Source organism: Beta vulgaris, chromosome 6 (genome assembly GCF_026745355.1).
Source record: "Beta vulgaris subsp. vulgaris cultivar EL10 chromosome 6, EL10.2, whole genome shotgun sequence".
NCBI classification, from domain to species: Eukaryota; Viridiplantae; Streptophyta; class Magnoliopsida; order Caryophyllales; family Amaranthaceae; genus Beta; species Beta vulgaris.
The window spans coordinates 71,986,516-72,011,518 of record NC_079207.1 but is presented as its reverse complement, the minus strand read 5'-3'; the positions used below and the strand labels follow the sequence as shown (position 1 = coordinate 72,011,518).

Sequence of the window (25,003 nt, the reverse complement as noted above, 5' to 3'; positions counted from 1 at the left end):
TTACAAAATAAAAAGAATAGAATGTATACCTATGAATTGATCCATGTAATTTTACATCAATTGTACAATCTCAAAACCCACAGCTATCCCTAAGTCTGAAGGTAGGTTACATCAAAAATGTGATCCATAACTTGGTGAGAAAAGGGAAGAAAACACATGACTAAAACATAATGCACGGTACATTCTACACAATCACCTAGAGACGCCTAAAAAATTTTTGTACAAAAAGACTAGAAGAAAAACAGCTATGTCTTTGGTGGTTTTGCACGCGCTTTCATCATGGTTGCTCTCCGGGCTACGTCCCATGGCTTTTGAGGAGTAAACACACCAGCCTGAGCAGCAAAGAATGACTCGTAACCTGGAGAGTCGAAGGCAAAACCGGTATGTTTTGATCTCTGCCCAGGGAGTTGAGCCAAAGCATAGCTCCTTTCCTCTTCTGCAGTAAGATGATTTTGGACCTCCAGAAGCTGTTGCCTCCGATTATCATCAGGTTCATGCCTATGGAGCTCTTGTATAATCTGAAAATCATATGGAAAAAACCATCTCTGTGCCCTGAAATCATACAATAAAACTATGAGATAATCTTCTTTTTGCATTTTGAAAATCTAAAATCAGGAAATTGCAATTACTTGGGCTCTGTTTTTTACTTGAGAAAATAATACAAGTTTCATTGAGCAAATGCCTAAACGCTTAATAACAGGCAAACACAATCCAAATATTAGGGGTCAGACGATAAATGTAATTGCCCAAGGTTCAACTTCACATATTCTGCAAAACATAGTTTCACATGCCCGCATCACCAGGGCAAGTTCTTAAGTCAGTTTCATCTAGCCATTTCAAAGTCAACATATTCAAACTCATAAATGGTTTGTCATTATAATGGACGGACTTGGATGCGGGTATCCCTCTCGGGTACGGATGCGAGAGTCAGACACACAGGGACATATGTGTCCAATTTTTGATAAATCAAAAGAAAAAAAAACACTTCAACCATTGTTATTAGTCATTTAGTTGAATTGAATTCTCTTTGGAAAGTTCCAAAATAGTTGCAACTTTTGTTATATTTAGTAGCTTTTGTGTAACAAATCAAATATAGTACTTCTATTACCCCTAAAAAGAAAACATTGGTGTTATTGTAAAAATTTCTACTAAATAATTTTTTAAGAAAACATCATATGTTACTATAGACGTACTCCCTCCCTTATTGAAGATATATATCATAGTATATTGGAATCCCTGAAAGTCAAGATGAAGCAACTAATACAATAATGACGTATTTAGTGTTCCAAAAAAGACACCAGAGAGAAAGTAAATGTTTCCACTTTCCAACACCTACATCCTGCCCTTCTCATCACATCAAAGAACATAAAAGGAAGCAACAGAAAAAGAGAGCAAAATACTGCCACACTCGAATAACATGACCGCACAGAAGAACATGAAGACCAAGCCTCACCATCACCGCCGAAGAGCACCAGCATTTTGCAGAACTCGGAAGTGAAAAGAGGTATAAAGGAGGTTAGCTTTGAATCTATTTTTACTTTGTTTTATTCTGTAGACAAGACAAGTGTCCAGGTAGATTTTTCCCGTGTCCGTACCCGAGTCAGGTCGACACAAGTACAGCAGGGGTGTTTGACAAGTCCGAGCATCACAGATTAAGAATGCTCCCAAATTCCGAAATACATATGAATATATTAATATGCGAAAGGACTGCCAAGACAGGAACTATTATCTAGAAAAAGATTAACATATCTCACCCTTGGTATAGGAAGTCCCCGATCAGAGCAACCACAGGCACAAGAAATAGTGCAAGATAGAAATAGGGAGTACTCATTAAGACAAATATGACGTAGTAGATATTTTCCTGAAACAATAGAAGCAAGAGACGTTAGCACATAGCAAACAGAGTCAAATTCATTAAAATGTGCCCTGAAGTTCAAACATGTAGTTAAAACTGCACTCCTATTATTCACCTAGAGACGTGTCAGAAAAGTACCAAAATAAGACTTGAATATATGACACCTACGGCCCGTTTGGTTAGTGGTCATAAATAGTGGTAATGGTAATGATATTTAGTGTAAAATTGTAAAGAAGTTCTCATGTTAATGACCATGGGAATGAAACTTTATTACAAAACATGGGTTTCCCTTTTTAAATTTCCATTACCACCCAATACCACTTTCCCAAGTGGTAATGGATAGTAATGAGATTTTAGGAAGAAAATGGATATCTTGGGATGAGGTAGCATTACCATATGTAATGACATTGGATTTCTAGTACAAATTTACACTATAATGCATTACCATTCCCACCATTTATGGCTTCTTACCAAACGGGCCGCTAATGTTGTGCCTTAAGAAACTATGGAATAGGACCAAGGATGAAAAGGAGAAATTCTGCATAATCAAAGGTGAGCTTGATCTCGTCCTTTTCTAACACCAGTGATCAGCAATTATGCATACGAATTAAACGATTTGTTCAAGAACCAAAACTTAAAGTTCTTTTCCATAGAAATCACAAATAGGTGTGTTCATGATGTGCAAGTTTAAATCTTTGGGGTAATTAAGACAGCTGAGTATACAAAAGACAGATAAGTTGAATTCAATCCATAGACCATTGGAGGATTTAGCATATTATTGTGACTGTACTAGTGTGTGTATGCATGCTTGTGCCTGTGCATTGTCTTCCTATCTGTGAGATTTTGCAAAAGATGTACTCACCTGCCGATCACCATTAGTCATGATACCAGAGTAACCAAAGATGAAAAGGAACCATGCTATAATGCTTCCCCAAACGCTTATATGATGCCACCTTGTAATGCTATTACAGCACAAGAGAAGACGTAGATTGACGGTCACAACAATACAAGTGAATGCCATTGTACTAATATCCCACAAACCAAACATCTTGCCAGCTGAAGTTTGAGGCTTAGAACCAGATGTGGTCACAAAATAAAAGAAGATGAGCGACTGGTACACAGAAAAGACGGCCCAGATTGCAACAACTCTCCATTTGAAAAAGGAATTCTTCAATCCTTCCATGTATAGTTGAGGGTATTTCTTTGAAAGAGATGCACTAACATCCTGGGATCAAACAAAATGTTAGCATCAAGAATATCTCCTATTATATTGAACTTCATACTACATGTTATAATTAGTACAAAGCGGCACCTTGTCAAATAGTCCAAGCATAAGTACAGGAAGGGATGTAAAAAGGACATTGTAAAATGCTTGAAACCAATCATCATAATATCTTTGACCAGAAAATCCAGCTTGTAGGGTGAACCAAAATTGAGTCAACGTGAAAGTAAGATTCTTGTAAAAGAAATATGTTACAACCTGCAAGGGAATATAAAAAACCTTAGTGTGTCCGGAAATAACAATTAAGCACATAAGATATACTAATGAGAACTATATAGAGACCTTGCTTATTCTTATATATGACCACCTTCCATGCACAAGCAGCAAGTCTGTAAGAAAGCGAAACTGTGCAATTGCAAAATCACTAGCCATGACTGCTTGCATGCCCTCCATCCCACTGATCCCGACACCAACATGAGCTGCCTGAATCATACTAACATCATTGGCTCCATCACCGATACTCAATGTAATTTTTTTCGCTCCTTTCTTCACCAAGCTTGTTACCTGCATATACACGAGACTTTTTCATCTGTCTGGAATGGGTAAGAATTTGACTGGCCATGTATAATAAAAACCACAGACAACTTTCTACAGGGAGCCATTAGATCTGATCAGAGGTATACTCGTTTTACTCAACTGCAACCACAACCACTAGATCACACCAATAGTCTAATGATAGACGGGAAAAAGGGGGGGGGGGGTTAAAAGGGATAGATAAATGATCAGCTGAAAGAAAAAACCTACAAATACCTCACATACTCCCCACTAAGGGGACTTAATTTTGAATTCAGATTATCATCCTGGATTAAGTAAAGATTCTGGGGTTTCCAGCAAGCCACTTATGTATTCATCTCAATAGGAGATGTTCACATAAAGACATGTTCTGGTAGCTAATATAGAGAACTCCGACCGCCAAAATCGAAAAATAAAAGAATGCAAATGGAACATCGAGTAAGTTGTTCAGCGAACAAATAGCTATGAGTCATATAATAGGCGGCATAATGAAGAGAAGCGATGTTTGGTGAAAAAAGCTCAATATTTTGTCAGAAACCCTAGAGGGGAAATATTAGTCCCCACAGAATCAGACGCAAAACAACAACAAAGCCTTAGCCCCAAAATGACTTGGAATTGGCTAACATGAACCGTCGTAAGAAATGGTTTATGTGACAAATAAAACAATGAAAGTAAAGGAAAAGTGAGAGTCAACAAAGAAAAATGAGAATGTGAAAGAGAAAAAAGTAAATGATAGGACACATAAAGAACAAGAAACTGAGGGTAAAAGTATGAGAAAACCGTAGAAGGAAAATATAAAAAAGGTTTTAGGGGAAAAAATGCTCGCAAAACACAAGGGACAAAGTAAAAAGAATCAAAAGGAATAATAGAGACAAGGGATCAGCATGAATTCTCTCCCAGACTTCGGGATTCCCATCTAAGTCCAAGAGTTCAAGGTGGAGACAAACACCTCATCATCCATAAGAGGAAGGTAAGAAAGACATTCCACCTGGGATAGACAACTAAGGCATCAGGTGGCAGAATATTCTTCTTATTCCTATTAAAATGTTATTTCCACCATCCAGATTCCAAAGTTTGTCTCCACAATCCCAACTTATTTTCCACGCCTTCTTTCGTCTCATCAATCAATACAATTGATGATAAAATGTTCCTATTAAAAAAGTCAAATGTCCCTATGCTTTAAAAAAAGAACCTAAATGACAAAAAGTCCCTGAAACAAAATCAAGTAATGATCTAGCCGTAAGCAAAGTGCCAAATCTTCTAGCCTGTTTTATATCATATAGTCTTTGTTTCCTAAAAATCTTGTCAGCTTGATTTTGAATACACTCTCCCATGCAATTATATGTGTTCCTAAATGTCAAGACCATTCTAACCAAGTTATTCAACTTACGGTTCAGCGAAAGCCTTTATCTAACATTGTACTTTTCAAACTAAAGCACAACATCCATAATACATCATCATGCCGACATATTCAGTCTGTTATAGTCCCAATATAAAGACGCTTAAGGCACATTCATAAACTAATACAATTGATCTGTAATAAAAAGTAAAAACTCTATATTCATTTTGCTTTTATAAGTCCATATTCAAATCCAAGTCGCAACTTACTAAAAGTGTTTTTAAACAACTGGATTACAAACCAAAAATTCAATACGTGACGTGATGACCTTGACGTGCAATGTAAAACCTGCAAGACGCTGCTTCTACAACAACATGACCATTAGTGCAATCAAGACTAGACCTGAAACGTTCTTCTATGACGAGAAAGGAAAGGCTACATCAACTTCAATGATAAATGCCATTCTAATCAACCTAGACGTGTACAGCAAAAACAGGAGAGAATCTAATTCAAGGCTCATACTGACTTGTCAGATTTAAACCTACAAGATGGTGAAGATCTAAAGAATTGAAAACTTGAATGCATTTCTATTTATGATTTTCCCTCATTTTCCTCAAAGACAGGCCTTAAAGTCTTAAGCACAAGTGCCAAAACCCCGTCAATCAAATTCCTATTTTCTTTTCATTTTTTGGTTTCCTATTCCAAACATTTAACATTATTTGTGTTTTCTTTACATCTCAATCACCAGAGAACACTAAAAGAAACATCGTACAATAATTTTAAATGTATAAAGAGAGAATTGCAACTATGCTTTCACATAAAAATGCCCACAGAATAAAAAGCAAGGAGCAGAGGCGTGTGGGGGCTGCAAAGTATACAATCCAGAAGAACCGCTTCATGGCCCTTTTCTAACCTGTGCTTTCTGTAGAGGAGAAACTCGACAGCAGACCACTGAAGTGCAATTTAAGCTCAGATTCAGAAGTGTTCCTCGCAAACTCGGATCTAGTGCATACATCAGGCACTTTCCGTCGATTATAAGTGATAGTTTTGGTCCAACAACAGTACGAAGAATTTGCTGCGCTTCCTCAACACAATTTTTTAGCTGTGTTTTCACCACATCTTGGATGAATCGAGCAGCTTCCACCGGGTCACCCTAGAATAATGCAGCATTCGAGAATTTAAGTGAAGAGATTGATTTCTACAGGTGGAAAGCACCCATAGAAAAAGGAGTTTCATAAAACTCCACAGCTAAACAAATTAAATGAAAAAAAATAGGCGATAGAAAAAAGGAACCGGCAAATGTCACTTACTCTGTCTTCAACTTCTCTGATTTCATCTGTTTCAGAACTGACAATGAACTGTTTCATGTCATTGTTTATCAAGTTGCATGCTGCATCACATACAAGATGCAAGACTTTAGATATAGATATCAGCTAGTTGCTGGCCAAGGTGGAGGATCATTTACCAATGTGAATTTGAAGTCTCAAATCAAACACTTGAGAGAAGTGGGAAAAAGAGTTATAGGCATTAAATTATGCACAAGAAATGATCTTCCAGTTCTGTTTAAATTTTTTATATAGTAAACTATAGTATGAGTTATTCATCAATATAACCCTCGGCTTTAAAAGAGTACGTATACAATATAAAATTACTTACAAATAATATGATACAATCTTGTTTCTAAAATTTAGGTTAATGTGTTAGGATATAACCGATGTAAGAGTACTAAAAGGTACGACATGCTATTATCAGCATTAGCGCTTAATGAATGTTAATATATGCATTTGTATTTAATTGTTTTAAAAATAGAAAAATTATCTTGTCTTTAAATATTTTTTCTCACATAGACTAACATGAGATTGTAGAGTAGTTGATTAGTGCATTTGTATCTCAAATGAGAGGTTATGGGTTCAAGTCTTAAAACACACATTTTTAATGCTTAGTATGCCTCATTTGATTGTGTGGGAGAAAGGGAGTACATGTGGCAATATGGTATGCTTTTGCCTTGGGTTTTAAATATATTATATATAGATAGATAGATCAACCCTTCGGAAAAGCACAATAGTATGACAGAAATTGAACTTACCATACGCAATATTGATAGCTGTTTCCATTTTATCCCCGGTGAGCACCCACATCTTTATTCCAGCCCTTGATAAAGTCTCTATACAAGCAGGTACTCCTTCTTGAAGCTTATCTTCAATAGCAGTGCAGCCAATCAAAATAAGATCCTTTTCTATGAGTTCAGCTACCTGCACAACTCAAGATTCAGAGCAATGACTAACTCGTCAACTAATTGAATACTCCACAATGCAGAGAGCAAAAAAAGGAAACAGAAAAATTAAATTATACGGGAGATGTGAGAGAATGTAAGATACTAAAAAATCCTAACAAAACCTCTCTCTCATAGTGATACAGGATCTGCTAATAACCCTGCATATGACAGCAAATCACATGGACCCAAACCAAAAAGACAATAAGCATGCGAGTGACAATCCATAACAGAAGTGACAACATCTCAAAAGAAATCCATGTCTACCAAGTACCAACCAACCCAAACCTCCAAAATACTGATGAAAGCAGCAGACAAACCACGAGTTTGATGAAGTTATGCAAAGAACGGTACAGATAAATTTCCAACAGGTAATATCACATAAACATAAGCCAGCAAGGATCGAGTAGTGATGTAGCAGAGTTATCTGAAAAATTAAACCAGTCAGCTAGACCTGGCAAAACTAACCCAACCCAAATACACCCAATATTGGATGACCGAAAACTGTAATATGAACAAAAAATGACCCCATCTGTACTGACCCATAATTATAACCACATTTGATCAAATTTCAGAAGAAAAAACTTGAAGATATGACAATAGAAAAGACAATAAATTAATTTATGTAATAAAATAATTCACCATAGACCTCAATTGACCGGACTCAATGAGATCCAACCTAAAAATAGAGCCCAAACTGACCCGGAAGCAAATGATTTGTTTTCCATCTCTATATTGAACTAGAAAAGAGACCTCAACACATAAATATCAATTTTAACACAGGAGAAAAGATATGGGAAAGGAAGCTATGCGAATCCCTTAATAATGATTTATAATCCCAAAACATCGGAATGAAGTCGATACACTAAGCATTTCATTACAGCCACTAACAGACAAGACTTTCATTTTGTGATTTTCTTGAAAGACCAGATACCCTGATTAACATAACATGGCCAATGCAACAAATTGATAAAAAGGGGGGGAAACCTAAAGGCTCACTCGATGAGACTGTAAGAACAGACAAATACCTCATCTAGCTTTCTTTCCCGGTCTCGCAAAGAGGATTTCGCCTGAATAAATTTTTCATTCCAGGCCTCATAGATATCTGAATTCAAATTCCTATAGGCTAGACAAAGTGTACGTAACCCAGAAGATCCAAACTGTTCCAAGTGCTCTCTAGTAGATTTCTTCATATCCTCGTTCCCTCCTCCCAATCTTTCATATATGACAGTATCAGCACCCTGAGTGACAATAAATTTACATGAATTTCTTGAAGCTTCCAACAGTATTGTAATACCAGATCACTAGAAATCCTGGAGCAGTACCTTACAGTACAAAACAAGTCTACCATCAGGATACCGGCACACAACAGACTGGCGCTTCCGGGTACTGGTGAGTAACCAAATAGAGTGAGCTAGATATTGCAACATAATCATGTTTCAAAAGGCAATCACAGTAATACAGATAAAATGTATTATCACCTATTAAACTCAAGGACATTCAAAATTTCATACGGCACGTCCTCAATTTTACCCATCTTTTCAACATGTGACTCGCGAACATAGATTGTTGTTGGTGTACGCCTGAGAACGTAACAGTAAAGAAAATGTTAACAGCTATAAACAATGGTTGCATCAGTAATAAAAAACAATACAACAAACAATCATATTCTTGAATTCCTGAAAGCATTTCCCAGCATCAGTGTAAAATTTGATCATTATGGACAAATCCAAAATCTTTGTAGATAGAGCCAAACTTCAGTTCTCAACCATGGCGTGAGTGAAATCCGATACATAAATCAGTACACATCATTTGGCAATAAATTTCAGGCAGTATACATGGACCAGATTTACCATCAAACGACGAATCAGATCCCCAAAAAAATAACATCCACAGTAAAGTGAAAACTGACTCAATCCTACTTTAGCGGAAAGTATTCCATGTAGCAAAGATTTCATACCTGTAGAAGAAGAAGCCAAAATTCTTAGCCGCAAGAACTAAAGCTGCCTCATCTGGAGAAGCCGCTTGGTAGACAATTTTCTCAGGAGACTCATCACCTTCAGGAAGCACCGTATGACAAATAGCAAGGCACCTGAAGAACTCCTAAACAAAACAACAGGAGAAAACAACTATTAGAGTGAAGATACATAAAATAGTAACACACAGGGCACAGTAAATGTAAGTTTATAAAGTTCTTCCAGTCAGTATCACCCTCACAGCCTATGATACTCGAACTCGGGTATGTCAAAAATGGGTACTTGTCAAAGTGTCCGATTATTTCATTGAAAAGATCTTAGGGCAATTCCTTTTGTTAAATTATACTACATAGTACTCCTTCCGTCCACCAAAGAATTTCCTTTTTCCTCGGTCAAACTTCACCAACTTAGACTAAATTATCACTAATATCTATGAAAAAGATGGCCATGTAGGATCTTGTTACTTATGCTGAATTCGTAAGCTAGAAAACTCATTAAAGTTTTTATCAAATACGAATTACAGATCTTCATGGTCAAAGGTAACTTGGAGAACTTGATAAAAGCAAACAGGAGATCCTTCAGGTGTGGAAGCAGACATTTTTGATTTTTGTATCAACCTTCAACTCAATCCTTATTGTTATTCACTTGTGTATTAACTAACTAATTCTTACTCCTTCCACAATCAGACAAAAGCAGGAAACGCATGTGATAAGGAGTCGGATGGTAAGAGATGAGAGAAACTAAATTGAGTATGTTGCATTTATTTTAAAATATCCAATAAAAAAGGAAAATGTTGCATTTATTTAGAAAAGAGGAGGAATGCTATTTAGACATAACAGTAGCTACCAACTCGTGTGCTGCACATACTTATAGATTGTAGTGTCATCTACCATTGTCACAACCATCAGATATTTATTAAATAATCTCATCACTCATTCAAGGTGCATTCTCTTGAACTTAGAAAAGAAAGTTTCTGGACAATTATAAGTTTAATAAGTCCAATAAGTTCAAACAAGTTCTGATAAGTTCAATTCATATTAGTTCATAATGGCAACAATAATGATCATAGGGACAATATAAAACTGTTTTCCATTATTTCACAAAGAATGTCTTATTATACACCAATTCTTTTACTTAACAGCAATATTCACTTAATAAATTTTATTTTCAAATGGGCATACTTTTGCATCTAATAGATTAACAGACACACCAAAAATAATAGCAATGAAACTTCAACAAAAATATAACCACACAACTCATTTGAAAAAAGCTATCTTGTGTTGCATGGACTATAGAGTAGCTACATATTATGCTCTGACCAATATTTATCCAGAAAAAATAAGTCTTGGAAAAAAAAAGGAACCTTTTGTTTACTCCTAAAAACATTACTTGTTGGCCAGAAAAAATGTGGTGGCTGCAAATTGTCTCTTCGACTGCTTAAAGAAAGGTTGTTTACATACTGGCTCGTGATTGTTGTGATTATAACAATTTATATATACTTCAAACAAACTATGTTTTTGTGTCCGATGCTAAAACAATAATCCAACAAAAGAACAAGATAGCACACTCAAGCACCATCCAAGAAATTCAAGAAAATGCACCTTGAAGTAAACAGTATCATTAGAGTCTAAAAAAACCAAAGTACCTCGCACATATCAGGATTAGGCTCATTCCTCCATGCACCACGCATAAGTCTAATATCATCAAAATTGAACCCCTTTTCTTGAATGGCATTAGCGGACTTCCGCACCTACCATAACGAGAGAGTCCACCATTGTCAATTTGAAAAACAACAATTACGGCTCTCTAAATCTGGAAAGCATACCTCTGGGAGTTTAGTGCCAATGCGCTCAGCTAAACCCTTCTCTATTTCGGTTATACCAGTTCCGTAGACTTGACCTCCAATTGAACATTTGAAAAATTCCATCAAGTTTCGTGTAAGAGTTCCAGTTTTGTCAGTAAATATGTATTCTACCTAAAAACACGATGATAGAAAGTTAGCCCACTCAATAACTATTATTGGCAAAAATAGCATAGAAGAAAGACTAGAAAAGGCAGTTTTTTCGGGGAGCAAGTCTGAAATTATGTAATATTGCGATATGCTCAAAAGTTATATTATTTGCAACTTACAAAGATTGGAATACCTGTCCAAGCTCTTCATTCAAATTTGATGTCCTAGCCAATGCAGGTGTGTTTGTTTCAGCATGATACATATTCAAATCATTGTTGATGAATTGAATGGACTGTAAAAATTTAATCCCCTGAAATGCCATCCAAAAGATTTGCTTAGTCATCCACAAACGACATGCTCATGGAGAGTACTTTCTCAGACTATCGAGATTACCTCAATTGAAACATAAAGTGATATAGGGATGATGGTTGAAAATAGAGTGATCAGTGTAAACATAGTCAGGATGACCACCTGCATCAAACATACCAAAAAGAAAGGGGGCGGAAACCAAGAGAAATGAGTTACAGAAAACAAAAGGGTAAAAGTACAATAATGGAGACACGAGCAGACACATGAGCAATGCACAAACACAAAATTTATTTTAGCAGAAAACACACCAAAAATCTATTGTTTGGATCAAACTGACGTTCATCCAATGCTCCTTCAAGTCCCAAGTAAAAGTACTTTCGATCTATAAAAACACCACTGAGAAGCAGCACAAGTTAAAGATATGAGCACAGGAAAAATTACAAGAATTCAGTTACAATGTATTAGTTTAGAATAGATCAGGTTCATTGGATGAAAAAAAAAAAGTATAGTTCAGACTCGGCATTCTATACCTGCCTATTGATCCGATGAGACACATCATAAATAAAGTAGCAAACAGAGCAAGAATCAGTTTGTCAAGCTTCCTTTCCAAGGTACTTCTCTTTGATGGAACATTCATTGTATTCATCATGACCTGTCAATTAGACCAGAGTTACACATAATACATAGCAACAGACAGGACACAATAAACAATCAGACAAGGAAAAAGGAAAAAGGAAAAACAAGCAGCTGCAGTAATTGTAATTTAACATTTTAGATTCAATAAACTTCTATATATACATCCAAATTCGTAATACAAAGTATGGTTGAAATTCCTGCCTAGATTCTCAGCACATGTGGCACAATCACATACCTTAGTCTCATGTCCAGTATATGTCACAGCACCAACAATGTACTCGGTATTTCTCAGACTGCAACCCTTAGCATAATCAAACAGAAAAGAGTCAGTGTTGTCACCAACTCACCATTAGAAGAAGAAAGGGATCTGTTGCAGCATGAACCATTACAAAGACGCAGTTGCATAGACATATTCCTTCCTCACAGCTCATATTTTAAGGCATTTGACATATAGAGACTTTATTATACAATAAGTATGATCAAGAGATTAAGCCATACTCTCAACAAAAGCTGGTTCGGCGAAAGAGGTAAAGTCTGCTTCTGAATAATGAGGTTGCCAGTGAAAGTATACAAGGAATTATTAGGTTGTTCACATTGTACTTCACCTGATAAAAATAAATGAATGACCTCGTAAGAAAGGCAAGCCAAAGCTCACACACAAGACTAAAAACAGCATAATTTATTTGTCAAATCTGTAATCCAAACCCAATCAAACCCCCCTCCCTCTGCCCACAATAAAAAACAAGAAAAAATGTTTAATACCGAATAATTCTATGACTACCAATGTCTACCATAGACATGAGAGACAAAAATGATGCACCAAGGAGAAGCCAAATTCAAGCAGCTCAAATTTGGTTCTATTACTAGCTCAACAGTGGGTCTCCGTCTCACTTACATACTGATTGGTGCGCCAAGGAGATGGGGACCCTTAGGGAAGCACAAGAAATTGTGACTAATTATGCCATCCCTTAGAGCTGCAGCACCCGAAAAGCTATTCAGACAACAAGGACACCTTTTGAACACGATCTGAGGCAAGGCATCAAGCACTAAAACTTACTCCCTCCGTCCCATAATATAGTGCCTACTTCATTTTTGGTGGGTCAAACTTTAAAATCTTTGACCGAATATTCTCCTTTGTATATATAAAAAAAACATAATCATGTGGGGATCTTGTTAGATTCGTCTCAATGTGTAGTTTCATAATATCAACTTTTTATATTTTTTATTGATACGGAATTGAAGATATTAAAGGTCAAAGTTACGTCTTGGAGACCGTGTAAAAAAGAAACAAGCACTATATTATGGGACGGAGGGAGTAGATTCTAAATTCTTCCGAAGTATAATAAAAGCATAACACACAGGCGAATTAGTGCAACTCATCCATGGAAAATAACATGTAAACTGCTTATCATAATAATTTGGCATCTCGGAAGAAAAAAAAATAGTTTCAAAAGAAGAATTATTTTCAATACAATGACCAAAGATTCCAGTGATAAGGATGAACCTTTAAATTCAGAGGCCTTCTCAGGTGTCAAGTAATCCCATGTCTTCTCCAATGCTTTACGAATCTTCAAATTTGTTTCACCATCCAAATTTGACGTCTGCAATACAGAATACTCATCTAAATGTACCAACATAGTATAAAATGATACTTCCCCCATTCCATAATAATTGCAACATACCCTATTGACACATTTTAAGAAACCCATGTGAAGAGGGGAGAGATAGAGATAGATAAAAAGTGGGGGCCATGTGATAGGAGAGAGAGAGAGAAAGAAGATATTACCAAAGAAGGAAATGTTGCAATTAGTATGGAACATCAAATAAGGGAAATGTTGCAATTAAAAAAGAACACGGGAAGTATACAACAAATCCACCCAAAAAGGTAATGGGTATGGATTCAAGAGAGTTTTATCACAAACTACCTCCATCCCATAATAATCTTCCCATTTGCTTCTTTTTCACGTCTAACCACATACATTTTGACCATAAATTCTTGTCAATATATAAGAAAACATATAGAGTGGGGTCTTATTAGTTTTTTTTTTTAATGTGTACATTCAAATATCAGCTATAATTTTGATTAAAAAGTAATTAAAGATACTCCTGGTCAAAGAGGTGTCTTAAAGAATGTTCAAAAAGCAAATTGGAAATTTATAATGGGACGAAAGGAGTAAATAGAGAATAGCAGGTCCCTGCATACAAACAACACAGCCTTGTTGCTATTAATTTTAATGGCATTACAAACCTCAACATAACACACGCCATCTGCATTCGTGCTAGCTAGAAAAAGAATATCTGCTGGGAAAAATCCATCTTGCTTGATCTGCAAAGAGCAGATTCAAAACTATTTAGTCTCAAAGTCAGTCATTTGAAGCGACTCTCAGCATTCTTTCTAGTGCATGGATTAAAAAAATAATGACAAATTGTGGAGTAGTGAAAACAGTGACGCTTGGATTTAGATATAGGTGCCAGATATGGGTATGGAATCAAGAGTCGTCACGGAAAATATGTAATTTGAAGATACATGAAAATGCTTAATAAGTACAAGTTTGAAATAGGCACTTGCATAAGATCTATGAAGTAAGGGAACCTCTAGGATCTGAGAAATCTGTCACCGAAACTTTTCCATTTTCGGTAACCCAATCGATTCCCTGCTAATGAAGCACAAAAATGGTTGTAACATGAGATTTTCCCGCTTCGGATATCTTTCTATTTCTGATACTCCATCCATTTCCATGTCAAAATGCATCAGATTAACAAAAAAAAGTGTCATTTTTAGCATAGCACCTAATATGTTAAAACCAAAACACTTCCCAAAAGGTTATGCTATGTTTTAATGTTGTTGAGCTCTTCTTGGTTGGTTGAACTAAACTTGCCCATATGACCTCATGGGAAGTGGCGGATCCAAGGGGGAACCTACCTGGGCCATGGCCCTCCCATCATCTCTAAAACCTGTTAACAGTTAAAGGGTTCACCAACAAAATATAATCTGCTCAGCAGCTGAGTTAGTTTTATTCCGTGTTGTGGACTCAAGCGGATGAGGGGTCCAAATCCAGAGCTTAGCATATTTTTGCAGTTCTAGTGCTCCAGCCTCCGCTTTTCCTAAATATCATGTTTTCTCTTTTTCCTCTTGTCTTCTTTGTTTTGGCACTTGTTTGATTTTTCTTCTTCTTTTCCTTTGTTTTGGGCTTCTTTCTTTTTCTTTTTTTAATTGTTTTGGGTATCAGCTAGTTTTAGAAATAGTCATACACTCTTCAATTTTATCCAACTTCTAAATACCCTCTATATTATTGTATCTATTGTTTTAAGTAGTACCAATCTTATCATACACCTTAGTAAATGACACATATACTCTAATACAATTATAAAAATATCACTATTGTAACTCCATTCTTTTGAAAATGTATGTGAGCACAACTTGTACTTTCTCTCTCTTTTTTATTAGTTGCAACTTAAATCATTATGTCTTTAGTATCTATTAGTGAAAACTACACATTGAGATAATTCAAACTATAATTTACTAGAACTTGTGTCACATTCTTGTCAAATATTTTCTATCAAGATTAGTATATGAATAGTGCAAAATTCACATTGTTGCAACTAATAAAAAATGAAGGTAATAATGTACGATAAGACTTTACATGTTGCCAAATTTGATTTGTCCCACCCAATATTTTTTTTCCGGATCGACCACTGTCCATGGGGCCTTGCACAAGGTAGCACATTACGATACTAATTAACAAGGGGGGAAACATAGCAACACTGTCTGTTCAGGTCTTCTATTCCCAGAAAAAAAGATACACTCAGAATTTATAAGAGTGCTAAGAAGTTCCATTCATTCTAAAAATAAATACAGAGATAGGGTCACACAAACGAAAAGATGCTACTGATCCCTATCTAACGAGAGAGGGTGACGCGGGGGGGGGGGGGGGGGGGGGGGAGGTACTGATCACTATCTGGAGAGATGGTAACAAGACAATGACCTCCTTTCAGTAGAATTAGATGGTTTTTGCTGTCTGACATTCCCTAAATAAACATATGATCCTAAACTATACATTCAATTCAGATATAATCTACGTTAATGATAATCCACATTATAAATTAGTAATTACTCATATATATTTTCAAAAGGAGGGGAGAGCGATAAAAGAAAAAGCAAGGGGCAGGCATGATAAAGAGATACATGGAGCAAAGGTAAACCAAAAGAAAAGTCAAACAAGATAGAATAAAAGAGGGCTTGATTCAAAGGAATATGACAGGAATCGAAGCAAGAGAAAGAGAAATAATGAAGTATAAAATCCATGATCCACCAGTGACTGGTCTAGACCACCAGATTCAACCTTAAAATGAAGATCGACCTTCTCTGCTTCAAGTAGAACGTTGGGGTCATCCCATTTCAGTAGAGCACAGTCATTGTAAATTAAGATTTGGAGTCAACTAGAGAGTGATATAGGTATTCAGTTGAGGAAACTATGTGCAATTAATAGAGTTATTTCAAAAATGAGAATCCTTGGTCTACATAGCTCAATTTCGATGAGTGTTATTTTAAAGTCCAGCCACTCTCCACCTCCTCTAGCTCTCTTGCCTCATCTAAGACTATACAAAGATGTGTGACATTAAATGTGCTGCTTCTAAATCCACCGATGTAATCATCAAGGCTAGTGCCTACGTACACCTAGTATAGCACCCACTCACACTTCAGGCAATCTTTTCTAAAGCTAACAGTCACAGAAACCATTTACTTTAGTAGTAGAGCCAGAAACTAGATAAGAAGATACAACAAATCACCACAGGTTTAACAAGCACTGCTGCAAGCATGATGCACTGGACCAGTACACCGCCTACCGCTGAAGAAAAGGTTACATAAAAAAACACAGTTTATATCGTTTCAAGCTGTAAATCTGATAAATAATAGACAAACACTTACACGAACAATGTCGCCAACCTGCAACCTTTTCCAAGGAATAGTTTCCCACCTCTGTCCTTGTAGTACATCTACAAGGGAGTTGTTTACAGACAAATCATTCTGGAATCGCTTCTGTTGCACATAATCCAACAAGAAACAAAAAAGAACAAGAAAGATTCAGTGCCAACAAGTAGTTACAGTGCTATTATTCTGAACCGCAGTACTGAAGAAAAACCAGCAAAAATTAGATATATGTCTTCCGAAAGTCAGAGTTATACAAATGGCCTGGTCTTCATAAAAACTTGACTGAAAACTCACCCAATCCTCAAATGCTTCTTTCACAAGAGAAATGAAAAGCACCATACTTAGAGGAGCCACATTTGTTATTGGACTCACGGGACTGCAAAAAGAGAAAAAGAACATATCACTACCATATCAAGATTCAGAACTTCTATTTAGCAAGTAACAACTATGGGTTTAAAGTAGAAAATGACAAAGAAACATCATGAAACAAATCAATCAATCAACTTCCCAGCTCGATCCCAAAACGTAAGAGCAAGGAATCAATTCTCGAGACAACATATGGCATAATAGGCAAGCGAAAAGTGAAGAATGCACAAAAGGAAAACGGTGGTTAACGTTAACAGTTGCTTGGCTGAATAAGAATACATTTCAAGGCAGTTGGATCTTGAAAACACATTGATGATTGATCATTTGTAGTGAAAGTAACCCGACCAGTCAAACAAATGTTATAGTTTAAAGGGATGGCGCGGGGCGGCGGGGGGGGGGGGTCAGAAGGAGCCTTAGATTACAAGGTACAATGAGAAATTCCCATGATTGAGCAGTACTACAATTGCCAGTTACTATTTCAAGACGGCACATCAACAACTGTGACACTTCATATTATTGATAAGCAGGAAGTGTTTTTCCCCATATTTAACACTAAAAGAATATACCTCATGGGTGTCCAAGATAAAATGGAGATCGTAAGGAAGTACAAATTGGCCACCCGTCTGAACTGTCAAATATATATACAGAACATACTAATAAGGTCAGTTAACTACAAGAAAATGAACACTACAACTCTTCAATTCGAGACATGAATAACACTTCTTATTCATCCAGTAAAGACAAAAGTGTATACCTGTTCAAACAACCCTTTAGGCAAAAACGTAAGGACATTATACTTTGTGGTTGACACAGAATTACCCTGAAAAAGTCAAGCCAAACTATGTCAAGCAAACAAGCAAAGCACACCTGAGACAAACTTAAAGGTCAAGATTCTTAAATAGTCCAGGACCAGTAAAATTATGAAGAATAATCTCCAAAATACAGACTACAGTGTTCACCTTACTCACATGAAGTACAACAATGTTCCCTTATCACATATTCATCTAATATTCTTTTTCAAATAGACATTGTCTAAATGACATACTGATTTACAAAAAGAATGAGATGATATTTCCAACTAGGAAATGAGAACACTCTCAAATAGTGAATTGCAATGACCTGAATACAGTTAATCCTGGTCATAACAAAAGAAAAAAATCTTCACCAGAAAGGCAGAAACAACAAGGATCCTAGTAAAATCAGATCCAGAAGGCCAAATCTTGACCAAATTCAGGTTAATCACTAACGATCATTTCCAAAAGTACCCAAGACAGTCTTCCACTTCAAGAACATTTCCTTTTGTGAAATAGACACGTTTACACTAGACCTAATTGTTCGGTCCACGGCGATAACAAGTCAGATCAAAAGCGAGTCACCTTGTTAATGGGCCAAATATAGCGGGAACGTGCAAGTTCTGGGTCAATATAATGGCAGGCCAAAGAAAAAGTAATGAGAGGGGACAAGAGAATGATAGAAATGAGCATTCAAAAAAAGTAACCATATGTGAATCCTTTTTTCCATATCTTTTTTTCTTTTACAAAACTATTGGCCTACCAAAACTATTCGCCTACCAGTCTCCCCTTGTATTGACCTTTTACATTATAGGATCTGTCCAATAAAAGACATATTAACTTGACCTAACCCTTATACCTATTGGACTAGTCCATCCACCCTGTCCAAAACTCCAAAGTCCAAACTACACCACCACTTAAAAATAAAGTATTTAAGTTGAGTAACTCCTGAAAAATATGGATTTAGCTGAATTAGGCATCCAGTCACATCTCCCAAAACACTATGATAAAAGGATATCAGAAGAATAACAGTATAAACCTTGTGACTATAACTTTAATTTTAAGCACTAATATTTCTTCTAACTTTGATTTTGGCTATAGAGAATATGTGTAGCATCACATCCTTTTCAACTTCTAACTTCTTAAAACTTCAAGATACTTCACAATAAGCTATTCAGTGCAAATTTCCAATTTAAACCTTGTATCATCCCTCATCCTCCACTATTCCACCCTTTCCCTCTCAAAGACCCCTTCCTCTCCACTACTAGCTTATGCTCCCCTTCCTTTCTCCAATTATCTCTGCCTCTCAATCTCCTCCGGACTCCAATGTTAGCTTCTGCACCCTCTCTTCTTTGCCCTAGCCTTCCCTTCAATTGTAGGTTGTTACCCCCTTCTTCCTCAATCCCTTCTCAAGCAAGACATTCCCTTCACTGCTAACTGTTGTCTCCCTCTCCAACACCACAATTGATCCCCCCCTCCTCTTGTCTAGCGAGAAAGAAGAGCAAGATAGACAGAATTGTGAGAAGAAATAAATTACATCAAATTAATGTTTTATTTTCTAAGGGGCCTTTTCAAATGGTTTTTTCTTATTTTATTTTCTTTGAAATACAATTTTGAATGAATTTGTATACCAACGTTAGACTTTTCATCAAATTATATAAAAGAGTATGTAATAGAGACAAGAGGGTAATGAAACTCTTAAACATATAACTGTGGTTCTAATTTGGAGGCCACAAAAATTGCATCTTATATTGGTACTAAATTTGGTTTATATGGTACCAAATAATGATTGATTGGGTACCAATAATTGTTTCTTTGCAAGCAAATCGGTACTATGTGAAAGGGCGGATACTATTTGGGTATATTTTGATGTTACTAAATGTAATGTTCCGATGTTCTTACCTAATCTAGTACAAATAAATAATTTCCAGTACCAATTACACAATTATAAGTACCGATAAGAGGGCAAGCCCTTCTCTTTGAGGGCTATTCAATCCCAAGCGAAAAACTGCTAAAACTTTGGTAGATAAGCATTAGAGCCACGAAAAATCACAGATGCAATTGTAGTTGCGTCAACGATGAAAGGTTGTAATTTTGCTAAACCGGCTTGTAACACATAACTTATACAATCAGGGCTAACGGGATGTAAAATTTTTTTAACAATAATGGATTTTAACCTCAAATTGCACATTTCTCATATAACATATTCTTTCTATCATTATGTGACCTACTCTATCATATGATCATCGGTGAGAGTATAATTACTTAAAACATGTATCCCCCTTATATTAATTAAACTAAAATGACATAACTCCTTTACATTACCCAACTTGAAAGCCCACGTCACGTTATACTCCCTTCTTTGGTGTGTGCATGTTCTTAAACTGTTGCAATGTATTATTTCCCTTGTACTTTTTTTTTTTCCAATTTAACAAGGAACACACACAACGGGGTAAAAAAAAAATGTTTTGATGTAGCAACTCAATGTTACGTGATGACTAACACGATGTGGACGTGATTTTTATGGCGAGATTCTATAACAACATTTTCAAGGAACATGGTACCTTCAATATCCGTTGCACAATGGTTGCCATGTAACGGAACAGTCGAGTTTTGATTCCATGCTTACATTCCAAGGTTCTAAAATCAGTATAACTTAGATAGAGTTATTCCCATGCAACATTGAATAAAAAAGGAAAGTAAACAACTCTTTATTACACCCAAAGAAGATTGCAATGGATATCCGGAGTCAACTCGTGCATCTATTTGATAGATATCATAAGTAGAGGAACGTCTCAAGCTCAACGAGGGCTTATATCATGGATATCGAACCAATGCTTTTTTTTTTCCTACTTTGACTTTGTTTGGTCTCGCAAAAATAGGAAGAACTAAAAGAAATCACAAAAAATAACAAAATAAAGACTTAATTCAAAAATGATTTGGCTTTCGGCTAACATGAATAAGGAACCGTCCGTGAAAGTGAAACCGGAAAAGTCAAGGAATAAGTTAAGAGGATTAAAAAGTGAAAATGAGGGAAGTACGACAAGAAAGCAAAGGGAACAAGAAAACGAGGGCATATATAAATCGGGAAGCAATATATAAGGATATAAATACAAGAGAAACTACATGATATACCCTTAAGGTTTTGATAAAAGCACAACACTCATACTCATATAATAGCGTTGGTCCAACAACTAACTTGTAGACTTCCTTTCAACCTTAAAGGTACACTACACTACTACAGTAGCACATATCAAAATTGCCCCTTTCCATTAAAGCCACCTAAACTGAATTTTATGACTCATAGTCTTGGTCAATATCCACATTCCTCTATAAGATTGACAATTGACCCAAGGTATATAAAACACTCACAAACATAAAACTCTTTTCCATCCGATGTTACTACATTCAAAATTGTCTCCCTCCATCACTAAAATATCACTACGATGCTCCATTTTGCTTCAACTAAGCCTAAACGTTCAAGATTCTAATGTTTGCCTGCATCATTCCAATTCAGCTTTTACATCTTTGCTAGTCTCATCCACTAATATAATATCATCCTCAAACAACATGAACCATGGTACCTCATCCTGGATAGATCGTGTTATTTCATCTAGTACAACCACCAAAATGCAGATTACTAACGGAGTGCTATTTAATTTCTTTGTTATTCCTCCACATGTCCTGACAATTGTTTCACGTCCCTTTAAATGTCCTTAACTTCAGCAGTATATTTGCTAGGTATAGTATACCTATCTTCGACATTACAATATTCAACCAAAAAAGCAGTTGCACTTTAAATGTCCATATTCTAAGAGACCACCCACAGGCCACAGCCCAAAAGTAGTTACATGACAAAAAGGTGAACCACCTAGTGTTACTAATAGACTACAACAGTTTGGAGCTATAAAATTAAACAGTACACCTCAAGCTATTGGCCACAGCAATCCAGAGATTATCTCCATTAGTAAATCCACAAGAAAGTAAACATCAGCCAATAAAAAGGCCATGGCTAACAAATTGTCTGTATAAGACTATAAGTTTGTATGACACCCATTTTAGTCTTACAGTTGAACTTTTCTGTCCGACGCACCATGCCATTCAACTAATTAACATAGGTTCTCCTGCAAAAACCACCAGCTTTCCTTTTAGAACTTAAATATAAAGTGCCTTTCTTTTCAACTCTTCCAAATCAAGTATATTCCTCATCCATATGACCAACTAGGGGTGTCTCTTCACTTAAATTAGACGTAGATGAACTTATTGTAGCTGTAACTTGAACTTCGATGGCCCTTATTCATCCTGATATTTTATATAAACACAAACCTGGATTAGTTTCGTCTACTTAGTTTTGTAGTCACTTAAATATCCATGTATCATATGGTCTTTGAGTGCCCTTGGATTAGACAGACTACCTCACATAGAAACAAGAAATGCAGGCAACATCAGGTGCAAGACCATCCCATATGCTCCACTCCATAAAGAGCATACATTATTTGTCATTCGAGTTCACCGACATCTACAAAATCCCCACAACTCTGGCATATAAAGGTTAATTGTTACCAATTACCACCGACTTCCATACTAAACCTCCAAGGAGTTTTATAAGTGAATTTCTATCACCATTTGTTTGCATCTCTAGACAGTGACAGCAAGAGCTTACAAAACCATACTCAATTTCCAATATTTCAGGTGCCACTTAACATCCAACAAACTGAAGTAATGCGAACAAATTATCAAAACAAATAAATTGGGTTTGGAACATAGCATACTTAATCTATAAAACCACCCATAAAATAAAGATGGAAAATCCTAATCCATTCCCAATTCCAATTCCTCAATCATCAAAAATTGAAAGATAAGGATAGCACACTCGACTTCGTGCTATATCAAGTGGCAAGTAGCACATTATCAACCACCACTTCTTAGCTCCCAAGACTATGAAAGTATGACCAACACTATACATCATACATTCTCAACCAGCATAAAAAGAGCTTAATACATTGTATTTAACTGTATCCACCAAATATACAAATTACAACCGAAAACTAGAATATGTCAAAATGATCACAATTTCTGCAATTATAAAATTCAAACCAGGAAATTACACAAAATGCAATTCAAAAAGCTGGTAAAAAAAAAGGAGAGAGAAAGAAGAACCTTAAACTTGATCAAAGCATTGGTATCACGGTCATTACAATAGATGGTGCGGTGCGAAGGTGCCTGAGGTTGAACACGACCGAGTCGAACCGTCCGAGGCGAAGATGAGCGATCCAACTCAGACGAGTTACGGTTCAAGCCCGATCTCGACGACGATTGAATCCTATCCCACCCCGCCATCTCTCAATTTTACCTTTCTTTCTTCAAAATTTACAACCCTAATTTCAAGAAAACTTCAGCTTCGAAAGAAATATAAAAAATGGCGGAAAAATTGGGGGAAAGTTTTCAAAATTAAGGAGGAGAATATGAAAGGATGTCCTTCAAAAATGAGTACGGACACCATCAAGTTCATCCCCCATCGCGGCTAATTTTCTCTCTCCTCGATCTTCGTGCTTTGTTCTTCGATCGCCTGCTTGTATGTATGAGTTTCAGGTTGAATGTTTCGGTTATAGAGCTTGTTGAAGAAGAAGAAGAACTTCCCTTTTTTGTGAATTGTTAATTCTGAATTTTCTGAATGGTCCTTTGAATTTGCGAGTTTCGCTAATTTTTTAACGACGTTTGTCAAATTCTTGCTCAGCGGTTTGGGTGTACAATGACGCGAATCTTTACGCGTGAATATACTATGTATTATGCTACCTACTAGAAGGTTACTATTCTCAAGATCGATTTCCCAAAGAAAGCCAAAGACAATAGAATTTGAATCTTCGACAAAAATTATACTATTCTCAAGTATTAGATGAAGTGATACTATTTATTAATCAATTTTGATTTCAATTTATCGTGGTTATATACAAAAATATAATCAAGTGGGATCTTGTTAGATTCGCCTCGATGATACTATCACATTGGAACTTTTTTATATTTTTTTTACGTGTGCACAACTAAAGATATTAATGGTGAAAGAAGCGTATTGGGTTACATGAAAAAGCAAATGTTGTATTTAAAACAGAACGGAGGAAGTACTAGCTACGATTACGGCACACGGTCTCAAAATGTTCTACTTCCTCTGTTTTTTTTTTACATGTTATACTTTTCTTGAACGGAGTGTTGTGAAATACATGTTACACTTTTTTCTCAAATTGATAAGTTTTTTGCTGTAAAATTACTCTTTTACCCTTACTTGTAATAATTAACAAAATCAAATCCCCTTAATCTACCCTATTAGAACATACCCCCAACCTAATCAGAAATAAAACAACTCCCGGCAAAAATTGAAACTCTGCCAAGTACCTTTCATAAATTTTATCGAAATTGAAACCCCCCAAACTACATATGTATTGAATCAACCCATCTCCATTAATTTTCATATCTGCGCAGAATCCTAACTCGTTCATTTTCATCCCCTCCCTTCATCCGTTCATTTTCTCTCTCCCCACCTCCATTTTCTCTCCTCACCTCCATTTTCTCTCTTTGTAATTCATCACTCTAGGTCGTCAATTTCTTATTTGTTAATTAATAAGTATTTTAAATAGCTAATCCAACAGTTTAATGAGTGATTTTAAATAGCTAATCCAATAGCTTAGGGCCCGTTCGACATCGGTGTAAATTTTCAATTTTCGGTTTTATAAATATAAAAGTCATATGATATAAAGGGTATAATAAACTTAAAATTAGTCGTTC

At 36.0% G+C, this 25,003-nt stretch overlaps 1 protein-coding gene across 3 annotated transcripts; it reads right to left on the bottom strand.

Annotated features, from left to right (window-relative positions):
• On the bottom strand, positions 1-23,980 carry LOC104898020 (phospholipid-transporting ATPase 3). 3 transcript variants are annotated; one of them, XM_048646637.2, is made up of 28 exons: positions 23,384-23,524; positions 20,788-20,863; positions 18,187-18,252; positions 17,999-18,060; positions 17,361-17,442; positions 17,064-17,174; positions 14,382-14,459; positions 13,638-13,734; positions 12,632-12,738; positions 12,369-12,434; positions 12,028-12,149; positions 11,806-11,893; positions 11,582-11,659; positions 11,382-11,498; positions 11,063-11,212; positions 10,883-10,987; positions 9,222-9,364; positions 8,743-8,844; positions 8,587-8,650; positions 8,290-8,502; positions 7,076-7,241; positions 6,300-6,379; positions 5,903-6,142; positions 3,420-3,641; positions 3,168-3,335; positions 2,718-3,080; positions 1,755-1,861; positions 1-552 (listed from the first exon to the last, which is right to left on the bottom strand). In XM_048646637.2, the coding sequence occupies exons 2-28, from the start codon at positions 20,815-20,817 to the stop codon at positions 246-248; spliced, it is 3,534 nt and encodes a 1,177-aa protein (XP_048502594.1). In that variant the 5' UTR covers positions 20,818-20,863; positions 23,384-23,524; the 3' UTR covers positions 1-245. The 3 variants fall into 3 exon arrangements, with proteins under 3 accessions (XP_048502594.1, XP_010683315.2, XP_048502595.1); XM_010685013.4 differs by lacking the exon at positions 20,788-20,863 and having other exon boundaries at positions 23,384-23,980; XM_048646638.2 differs by lacking the exons at positions 17,999-18,060; positions 18,187-18,252; positions 20,788-20,863 and having other exon boundaries at positions 23,384-23,526.
• Between the last annotated feature and the right edge of the window lie 1,023 nt (positions 23,981-25,003).